The sequence below is a fragment of the Colobus angolensis genome, unplaced genomic scaffold (assembly GCF_000951035.1).
Source record: "Colobus angolensis palliatus isolate OR3802 unplaced genomic scaffold, Cang.pa_1.0 Scaffold5, whole genome shotgun sequence".
Classification (NCBI taxonomy): Eukaryota; Metazoa; Chordata; class Mammalia; order Primates; family Cercopithecidae; genus Colobus; species Colobus angolensis.
In genome coordinates this window covers 1,497,832-1,509,201 of record NW_012118487.1, presented here as the reverse complement: position 1 = coordinate 1,509,201, position 11,370 = coordinate 1,497,832, and the positions used below count along the sequence as shown (strand labels likewise).

At 39.5% G+C, this 11,370-nt stretch overlaps 1 protein-coding gene across 1 annotated transcript in view; it reads left to right on the top strand.

The window, feature by feature from the left end:
• TLR3 (toll-like receptor 3) overlaps positions 1-10,848 on the top strand; it is a 24,040-nt gene extending 13,192 nt beyond the window's left edge. Inside the window, exons 2-5 of the mRNA XM_011959519.1 lie at positions 1,623-2,070; positions 4,198-4,389; positions 8,003-9,855; positions 10,396-10,848. Of these exons, the coding sequence (XP_011814909.1) occupies positions 1,630-2,070; positions 4,198-4,389; positions 8,003-9,855; positions 10,396-10,624 (2,715 nt within the window). The 5' untranslated portion in view covers positions 1,623-1,629 and the 3' untranslated portion in view covers positions 10,625-10,848. The remainder of the gene's footprint in view (positions 1-1,622; positions 2,071-4,197; positions 4,390-8,002; positions 9,856-10,395) is intronic.
• Positions 10,849-11,370: the final 522 nt, after the last annotated feature.

Here is an 11,370-nt window from a genome sequence, read left to right as displayed (position 1 = left end):
TTTTTTTTTTTAACTTTTTAAACGTTTTTGTTAAAAACAAAGACAGAAACACACACATTAGCCTAGGCCTGCTCAGAGTCATGATCTTCAATGTCACTGCCTTCCACCACGTCGTGTCCCACTGGAAGGCCTTCAGGGGCCACAGCATGCACAGACCTGTCATCTCCTATGAGAACAGCGCCTTCTTCTGGAATCCCTCCTGAAGGACCTGCCTGAGGCTGTTTTACAGTTAACTTAAAAAAAAAAATGAGTAGGAGTACATTCTAAAATTATGATAAAAAGTATAGTAAATACATAAATCAGTAACATATTCATTTATTACCATTATCAACTATTATGTACTGTACATAATTGTGTGTGCTATATTTTATATAACTAGTAGTACAGTAGGTTTGTTTACACCAGCATCACTATACACATGTGAGGAATGCATTGCACTATGATACTACGATGGCTACATTAGTAGGTGATAAGAATTTTTCAGTTACATTATGATCTGCAGTGAATATTTATTTATATGATTGTAAAATTGTGATTGAGGCTGGGCACATTGGTTCATGCCTGTAATCCCAGCATTTTAGGAGGCCAATGCTAGAGGATCACTTGATGTCAAAAGTTTGAGACCAGCCTGGGCAACATAGTGAGACCCTGTCTCTAAAAATAAATAAATAAACACAATTAATTTTTAAAATTGTAAATGATATTTACTGACTTTAGATTTTCTGGATTGATGTAGGCCAAGGACCCCATATGTAATCACAGTTTCAGGATAACATGCTATCATTTCACATCTTGACAATGTCAAGCAATGTTATAGCTGACAGTTTTAAGAAATGTAAGAATGGAAGAAATGTGGAGAAAAATGTATTTATTTATTTTAAATAAAATAAAAATTAACTGGCTGGGCACGGTGGCTCACACCTGTAATCCCAGCACTTTGGGAGGCTGAAGTGGGCAGATCATGAAGTCAAGAGATGGAGAGCATCCTGGCCAACATGGTAAAACCTCGTCTCTACTAAAAATACAAAAATTAGCCGGGAGTGGTGGCAGGCGCCTGTAATCCCAGCTACTCGGGAGGCTGAGGCAGGAGAATCGCTTGAACCCGGGAAGCAGAGGTTGTAGTGAGCTGAGATCGCGCCACTGCACTCCAGCCTGGTGACAGAGCGAGACTCCATCTCAAAAACAAAACAAAACAAAAACAAAAACAAACAAAATTAACTAAAGAGAAGTGAAGAGAATGAAGGAAAAATATAATTAAATTCCTATCTTTATAGTGAAATCAGTAAATGAAGAAATAGAAGGGCAAGAATATTAAGTCTATGGAGGTAATCATGAGAATTACAGAGAGAACCTATCAAAAGAGAGACATTGCCGCTGCAACTGGGATCAAGGTGAAGGATGGGAAGGAAGTTTGGATGTTTTGTTTTTTACCTATCTGTACTGTTTGAAATGTTTCTATTTGATGTATTACTTGTATAATATGCACCTGTAGGGCATAAGCGTATGAGTAATAATATACATAGTCATATTTTGGTGATATATTTTACAAGGAATATACCAATGCATTTGAAAGCCATCTGCTATTAATGTTGCTCATACTTTTTAATGTTTCTTCTATACAGCAGAATCATGAGACAGACTTTGCCTTACATCTACTTTTGGGGAGGACTTTTGCCCTTTGGGATGCTGTGTGCATCCTCCACCAACAAATGCACTGTTAGCCATGAAGTTGCTGACTGCAGCCACCTGAAGTTGACTCAGGTACCCGATGACCTCCCCACAAACATAACAGTGTTGAATCTTACCCATAATCAACTCAGAAGATTACCAGCTGCCAATTTTACAAGATATAGCCAACTAACTATCTTGGATGTAGGATTTAACAGCATCTCAAAACTGGAGCCAGAATTGTGCCAAAAACTTCCCATGTTAAAAGTTTTGAACCTCCAGCACAATGAGCTATCTCAACTTTCTGATAAAACCTTTGCCTTCTGCACGAATTTGACGGAACTCCATCTCATGTCCAACTCAATCCAGAAAATTAAAAATAATCCCTTTGTAAAGCAGAAGGTAAGATGAAAATGTCTATTGTTACTAATGTTTTTAAGTCACTTATCCATCCTTAGACTTACTATCTAAGCATCAAAGTAAGAAAAAGGAAGAACTTTGATCTAATCCAATTTGCCACAAATATTGCCATTATAATAGAAAATGCTTCCAAAAGAGAAAATATACTCTTAAATCAATTTCATCCTTAATTTTCAATGTTTGCCTCTCTCTCATTTTCCCATTAGAAACAGAACTTAGATGCAAGAGGTAGAAGTAATGAACAGAGAAGAATCAGAATATCCCATAAGAACATGGACACTAAGCTTTCAATGCTGCTGGTTTAGTATGTGAAGTCATGAAAAAAGTCTAGAGTCCAAATCTGACTTAAATAAAATTAACAAATTGATACAATGATCAAGTAAATTGTTCAACTAAAAATTACCTACTCCTGGTTTAAGAAATCTCCTCAAAGGCTATTTCAATGACTTGTTCAATAGCGGTATCACTTTTTCAATGATGGCTACCTTTTTCTTTTCAACACTTTGCTTGAATTTTAGTTTTTTTTTCTTTTCTTTTTAGTTGATGTTTAGTAATTGTACATATTTATGAGATACAGAATGCAGATCTTTCAATATGTGTATAAAATGTGTAATGATTAAATCAGGGTGATTATCATATCCATCATCTCAAATATTTCTCATTTGTGTTATGAACATTCAAAATACCTTCTTCTAGCTCTTAAAAAATATACAGTAAATCACAGTTAACCATATTCATCCTACAATGCTTTAGAGCACCAGAAAAAAAAAAAAAGAAAACAAAAAAAACGCATGCTATTGTTTCTAAATCTGAGGCAATTATTAAGTGCTTTTCTTTAACCAAAGTGATTTTCAAGTTACTTCATTTTATGGCCTTGTAAAAAATTGAGCATTGCTCTTCCTCAGATGGCAAGAATAGTCTACAAATGTAAATACGCTGTGAAACATAAAGTGATTTGCTCCCTGGCTATTTTAAATCTTCTCTTGGGTCTTCTTAGAGTCTAATGTGGATGAAATATGTTTGAATACAAAGGCCTCAAAATCTTGCTAGAGAAGTCATTGTAAAATGTTATTTTTGTAAAGACTTAAATTAAAAAACCCGCTTCTCGTTAATAGAGATTACATTAGATTTTGCCTTAACTGGTATCATCAGCTTTTCCTTACCTTTTGTCTGAATTTGAAGCATACATATTCAAAAGTAGCAAAGGGTGATAAAACATCCCACAGTACCGACAAAGCAAACAAAAGTTAATATTCTGTACTAGTCATGATCCAAAATTTATATAACTATGAATCTTTCTCAGTATAAAAATCTGTTTAAAATTCCATAGATGACAAAATTCTACTCAAGTTTTTTAAGAAAACATTCTGTTCTTTTTTCTGATACTTATTTTCAAGGTTAATGCCTGACGCTGTGTTTGATAAGCCACGTGAAAATCGTTGCATCATAAGTAAATGGTTATGAAAAATAAGTTTATAGGCCGGGCGCGGTGGCTCAAGCCTGTAATCCCAGCACTTTGGGAGGCCGAGACGGGCGGATCACGAGGTCAGGAGATCGAGACCATCCTGGCTAACACGGTGAAACCCCGTCTCTACTAAAAAAATACAAAGAAAACTAGCCGGGCGTGGTGGCGGCTCCTGTAGTCCCAGCTACTCGGGAGGCTGAGGCAGGAGAATGGCAGGAACCCGGGAGGCGGAGCTTGCAGTGAGCTGAGATCCGGCCACTGCACTCCAGTCTGGGCCACAGAGCGAGACTCCGACTCAAAAAAAAAAGAAAGAAAGAAAAGAAAAATAAGTGTATAAATTAGCAATGTTCCTTATATCATAAATAAGCTTAAATCCTTCTTATTTTGGTAAGAGAAATAAAATGATTCTTGAAGTAAGAAATAAAATCCTTCCTACAATGGTTTCAAGGGTAACCATCACAAAGATTATAACATAACAAAGATTAATCAGAACAAAGATTTTTTATTATGCTTACTGTTGGTATTCTACAGAATAAGAGAGGTGTTGATTTTGTTGTTGAAATGTTTTTAAGATGTACTTACATTTAAAAGAACTGTTTTTGACATCAAGACTCTAACATATGCTTATTATTTTTTCCCTTCAGAATTTAATCACATTAGATCTGTCTCATAATGGCTTGTCATCTACAAAATTAGGAACTCAGGTTCAGCTGGAAAATCTCCAAGAGCTTCTATTATCAAACAATAAAATCCAAGTGCTAAAAAGTGAAGAACTTGATATCCTTGCCAATTCATCTTTAAAAAAATTAGAGTTGTCATCGAATCAAATTAAAGAGGTAAGAAGTAAGGTAAAATTATTTTGCATTCTGCCTTTAAGGTGGGTAGTCCCTATCTGTGTCACAGACACAGGAATCTGAGGTTCTCTAGCCTTGGCCTGTCTTCCAGCATTCCTTCACACCTACTGCTTGGGACATTGGTGCCACCCTCATGAGAGCTCAGGCAGCCCCAGGAGAGGTGGGAGACGGGACTCTGCCGTCCTGCAGTACTGGGTGGAACCCCCGTGCCATGACCTTGGGAACATCCTTAACCTCTCTGAGTCTGTGTCCTCACTTGCAAAGTGGAAATAGTGCTCTCTGTCACACAAACTCTCTGAAAGAATTATTAATAAAAGAGTACGATGGTCAAGAGCCCCAGGTTCACAGTTGGGTTAGCTGGCCTGGTCTCTGGGCTCTGTCTTTTAACCATCCTGTTATCAGGCAAGGTATTCAAGTTCTCCCTCTCCAGCCTCCCAGCTCTACCTCCGGCGTGATAATGACTCTACCTCACAGGACTGTGTGGTAAAGAATTTAGGACCGTGTCTGGCATAGGCAGGGCTCAGGAAATGATAAGCAGCACTATGTTGTTATAAAAACCTTCCTACAATGAAGTCAGCTTAAATAACTGACAGGACTGTCTCTTTTTGGAATCATGATCTTCAGGCTTACCATTTTCTGTCACGGGGGAGCAACAACTATCTGGACCAGTGGCACAGGGGTAAAAAAATTTACCAAGACAGTTGTAGGTGGAGAAAGGCACGTTTATCAGTGGAAGTAGGAAACTACATTGCGAGAAGGCAACGGGCATTTCAGCAAGAGAAGCTAATTGCAAAGAAACAAAGGCTTGCTGGAATTTGACAGGATTATATTTATGCTAAAGAGGGCTTTGTGCAGCACTGACAGCACCCAGGTTGCAGTGGGTTAACTCGCAGGGGCCTGGGGATAGCTGGGCACAGGAAGATTGTCAGTTATTTGCGCAGGAGAGCTATGTGTCCTGGATCATGAAGAAAGAAATAACTTACCTGCTCTTTTGCTTTCTCTCGGTCCTGTCGACTGACTCCTTTTCCCTAAATAGGATTCCGCATTTTCATATACAGGTTGTCTGCATTTTACACTCATTTTGTTCCAGGCTACAAGACTACTAGAAATCCTTACTTACAACTCTATTCATTTTCAGACATAAAAATAAATGGCGTACAAATTTATCCTGAGATATTAAGATGTTTTGTGCAAGCTATTCATTTTATTTTTTTAAACAGCATTTTCTGTGATTAAGACATTTATTATAGTAATGGCATTAAATATACCAATAAATGAGAAACAATAATAATAAGGGGTGATTTAAAAAAAAAATCACTTAAATGTCCGTAGTCAGAAACAACCACTGTTAGCATTTGGATACCTTATCCCTGGCTTTTCTCCAAATAATTATAAGGAAAAACAACAGCTTAAATTCTTACTGTACTGAAATTCATACTGTTTTTTTTAATCCTTAAGGCACTTAACTGTGTGTCAAGTACTGTGATAAATTTTTAAAAATATTTTATGTATATAGTATTTTTAATCAACTTACTCTTCTTTTCTTTTCTTTTCTTTTTTGAGACTGAGTTTTACACTTTGTTGCCCAGGCTGGAGTGCAGTGGCACGATCTGGACTCACTGCAACCTCCAACTCCCAGGTTCAAGCGATTCTCCTGTCTCAGCCTCCCGAGTAGCTGGGATTACAGGTGCCCGCCACCATGCCCGGCTGATTTTTGTATTTTTAGTAGAGACAGGGCTTCACTGTGTTGGCCAGGCTGTCTCGAACTCCTGACCTCAGGCGATCCCCCTGCCTCGGCCTCCCAAACTGCTGGAATTACAGGCGTGAGCCACCGCGTCTGGCCTAATCAACTTATTCTTAATTGTCATTTTCACAAAAGAAACTGAGATGAAGAAAGTTAACGTGACATATCTCAGGCCCCACAGGATCCACCTGGGACAGAGCTGGGTTTCTGGCTCGCTGGGACCGGAGGCCCTGCTCCTAACAGTTATGCTATATCGCCCTCCGAAGATCATGATGTCTCCTGCTCTTTAGATTTAATATGATATCATGAACATCTCCCATTCAGTTAAGAATCATTCCAAAGCTAAATTTTACTGCCTGTAAAATAGTGCTATCATGTAGATTTATCATACTTAATTTCATAATTTTCAGCTTTGCATTTTAACTCATTTGTTTATGATAAAGCACCCTTTCTTCTACACTTCTCTTTTTTCCCATTAGCCCTACTGTCCCCCAGGTGACACATTACAAATCAGAGCCCCCGCCAGGCTGAGTGTGGTGGCTCACGCTTGTAATCCCAGCACTTTGGGAGGTCGAAATGGGGGTGGATCATGACGTCAGGAGTTCGAGACCAGCCTGGCCAACATGGTGAAATCCTGTCTTTACTAAGAATACAAAAAAATTAGCCAGGCGTGGTGGCAGTCGCCTCTAATCTTAGCTACTTAGGAGGCTGAGGCAGGAGAATCGCTTGAACCCAGGAGGCGGGGGTTGCAGGGAGCTGAGATCCCACCACTGCACTGCAGCCTGGGGGACAGAGCGAAACTTTGTCTCAAAAAAAAAGAAAAGAAAAGAAAAAGAAATCAGAGCCCTTTACTCCCCTGGCATTTTGACTATCAGGACTGGCCCCCATCCTCCCTGGATTCCTTCTCTCCCACCTGCTGTTCTCTTGTCACCGATGTGAGTCCCATAACAGCCAAGGCACGGGTAAGGGTGTGGGAAGGAGCACAAGAGAGCTGGAAAAACACAACAGTAAAATAAAGTCAGGAGAAAATCTGGCTGGAAAGATGAGAGGGAGAGCTGGAGCTCAGAGTTCCAGAAAGGAAAGGGTGCCGCCACCGCCTCATCATAAAGGCCATCCACTCCTTCCTTGCATGAGGCTCACTGAGAACAGCGGCACCAAGACAGAACCAGGAACTGCCCCAGGAGTGACTTCATGAGCAGTTTATTCATTGCAATTGTTCTCATGGTGATAAAGAAAAAGTACCAGGAGATTGATCCTGGACTGGAAGGTCAGGGAAGGCTCCCTGAAAAGGTGGCATCTAAGCTGAGGCTGTGAATGCTGAGCAGAAGCTAGCCAGTGGCCAGGGGAGTCAGAGGCTGGAGCAAGAGGTGGGCGCTGTAAGGAAGGACTCGTGCATTAGAGGAAGGGGGAGAAATGCTCTGCCCACAGGATGTGGTGAAGGGTGAGTAGAGATGGAGTAAAGAACTGCATCGAGCCAGGCACAGTGGCTCATGCCTATAATCCCAGCACTTTGGGAGGCCGAGGCGGGTGGATCACAAGGTTAGGAGTTCAAGACCAGCCTGGCCATCATGGTGAAACCCCGTCTCTACTAAAAATACAAAATTAGCTGGGCGTGGTGGCAGGCCCCTGTAATGCCAGCAACTCAGGAGTCTGAGGAAGGAGAATTGCTTGAACTCGGGAGGTGGAGGCTGCAGTGAGCTAAGATCGCACCACTGCACTCTAGCCTGGGCAACAGAGTGAGACTCCATCTCAGGAAAAACAAAAACAAAACAACAGAACTGCATCTAAGCTTTTCAACAGCCTTACAGGGTCTGTGCTTTTGATTGTTAACCTCTTTTTTTCTACCTTTAGTTTTCTCCAGGGTGTTTCCACGCAATTGGAAGATTACTGGGCCTCTTTCTGAACAACGTCCAGCTGGGTCCCAGCCTCACAGAGAAGCTATGTTTGGAATTAGCACACACAAGCATCCGGAATCTGTCTCTGAGTAACAGCCAGCTGTCCACCACCAGCAATAGAACTTTCTTGGGACTAAAGTGGACGAATCTCACTATGCTCGATCTTTCCCACAACAACTTAAATGTGGTTGGTAACGATTCCTTTGTTTGGCTTCCACATCTAGAGTATTTCTTCCTGGAGTATAATAATATACAGCGTTTGTTCTCTCACTCTTTGCACGGGCTTTTCAATGTGCGGTACCTGAATTTGAAACGGTCTTTTACTAAAAAAAGTATTTCCCTTGCTTCGCTCCCCAAGATTGATGATTTTTCTTTTCAGTGGCTAACACGTTTGGAGCACCTTAACATGGAAGATAATGATATTTCAGGCATAAAAAGCAATATGTTCACAGGATTGACAAACCTGAAATACTTAAGTCTGTCCAACTCCTTTACAAGTTTGCAAACTTTGACAAATGAAACATTTGTCTCACTTGCTCATTCTCCCTTACACATACTCAACCTAACCAAGAATAAAATCTCAAAAATAGAGAGTGGTGCCTTCTCTTGGTTGGGCCACTTAGAAGTACTTGACCTGGGCCTTAATGAAATTGGGCAAGAACTCACAGGCCAGGAATGGAGAGGGCTTGAAAATATTTTCGAAATCTATCTTTCCTACAACAAGTACCTGCAACTGACTAAGAACTCCTTTGCCTTGGTCCCAAACCTTCAACGACTGATGCTCCGAAGGGTGGCCCTTAAAAATGTGGATAGCTCTCCTTCACCATTCCGGCCTCTTTGTAACTTGACCATTCTGGATCTAAGCAACAACAACATAGCCAACATAAATGATGACATGTTGGAAGGTCTTGAGAAACTAGAAATTCTGGATTTGCAGCATAACAACTTAGCACGGCTCTGGAAACACGCAAACCCTGGTGGTCCTGTTTATTTCCTAAAGGGTCTGTCTCACCTCCACATCCTTAACTTGGAGTCTAATGGCTTTGACGAGATCCCAGTTGAGGTCTTCAAGGATTTATATGAACTAAAGATCATCGATTTAGGATTGAATAATTTAAACACACTTCCAGCATCTGTCTTTGATAATCAGATGTCTCTAAGGTCATTGAACCTTCAGAAGAATCTCATAACATCAGTTGAGAAGAAGGTTTTTGGGCCAGCTTTCAGGAACCTGAGTAACTTAGATATGCGCTTTAATCCCTTTGATTGCACATGTGAAAGTATTGCCTGGTTTGTTAATTGGATTAACAAGACCCATGCCAACATCTCTGAGCTGTCAAGCCACTACCTTTGCAACACTCCACCTCACTATCATGGGTTCCCAGTGAGACTTTTTGATACATCATCCTGCAAAGACAGTGCCCCCTTTGAACTCTTTTTCATGATCAATACCAGTATCCTGTTGATTTTTATCTTTGTTGTACTTCTCATCCACTTTGAGGGCTGGAGGATATCTTTTTACTGGAATGTTTCAGTACATCGAGTTCTTGGTTTCAAAGAAATAGACAGACAGACAGAACAGTTTGAATATGCAGCATATATAATTCACGCCCATAAAGATAAGGATTGGGTCTGGGAACATTTCTCTTCAATGGAAAAGGAAGACCAATCTCTCAAATTTTGTCTGGAAGAAAGGGACTTTGAGGCAGGTGTTTTTGAACTGGAAGCAATTGTTAACAGCATCAAAAGAAGCAGAAAAATTATTTTTGTTATAACACACCATCTATTAAAAGACCCATTATGCAAAAGGTAGGTAAACATTGTGAAATTTTAAGTGTGTACTTGCTGTTCAATTAAACTTTTTAAAAAATTTTTAAAATTTTTTTTAGATGGAGTCCCACTCTGTTGCCCAGGCTGGAGTGCAGTGGTGTGATCTCAGGTCACTGCAGCCTCCACCTCCTGGGTTCAAGTAATTCTCCTGCCTCAGCTTCTCGTGTAGCTGGGATTACAAGCGCATGCCCCCACGCCTGGCAAATTTTTGTAGTTTTAATAGAGATGGGGTTTCACCATGTTGGTCAGGCTGGTCTTGAACTCCTGGCCTCAGGTGATCTGCCCACCTGCTTCCCAAAGTTCTGGGATTCCAGACGTGAGCCACCACACCCGGCTTCAATTAAACTTTTAAATATTACCAATATTACTCACAACTCAAAGAATTTTAAAAATAAAATTAAGAAAAAAAACCCCTGAGTTTCAGTAACCGCTTAAACTCTGTTACAGACTATTTTAAATAGTTGTGCTTCTGGCTGCTAAAAACTGTGTATTAATTCTTCGATACATTTCTTTACTTAGATTCAAAGTACATCATGCCGTTCAACAAGCTATTGAACAAAATCTGGATTCCATTATACTGATTTTCCTTGAGGAGATTCCAGATTATAAACTGAACCATGCACTCTGTTTGCGAAGAGGAATGTTTAAATCTCGCTGCATCTTGAACTGGCCAGTTCAGAAAGAACGGATAGGTGCCTTTCATCATAAACTGCAAGTAGCACTTGGATCCAAAAACTCAGTACATTAAATTTATTCAAATATTCAATTAGCAAAGGAGAAACTTTCTCTATTTAAAAAGTTCCATGGCAAACTTAAGTTTTCCATAAAGGTGTTATAATTTGTTTATTCATATTTGTAAGTGATTATATTCTATCACAATTATATCTCTTCTAGGAAAATGTGTCTCCTTATTTCAGGCCTATTTTTGACGATTGACTAAATTTTACCCAAAATAAACATAGAAGCACATAAGAACATTCTCTACTGATAAATATACAATTGGCCACTGAGCCTATGACAACTTAAGGAGTTTTAAAACATTCCTCATTTTAAGAGAAGTTAGAGTTATATGAGGGTTTGTGATGATCTTTTTGTTTTTTAGATACACTTAGAAGAAAGATAATTGTTTCAATGGGTATAATGCTATTTCCTTTGTAAAAGAGTAAAATATATACCCATGTTTTTAACAAGTTTAATTACAGTATTTTTTCAATGGAAAAACTTTGTATTTTAGTAAGTACTTGTCTCAGTGTTGATTTTGTTAAATGTTAAATATTTTTTAATATGCATACCCAAGGGCAGAAAACATTTGCAATTCATTTTTATTAATGAGATGATTATTTGAATGACTATTAACTTGTATTTTCCTGGGATATTAGTTTCTGCTGTGGGAGGGTAGAAACAATTCTCTTACTAAAAGTATTGTGGGCAGGCTTGCTTTCTGAAGGCTAATCAGTAACTGGCTTTGTGGAAACAGAACCTTCCTCCCATGGT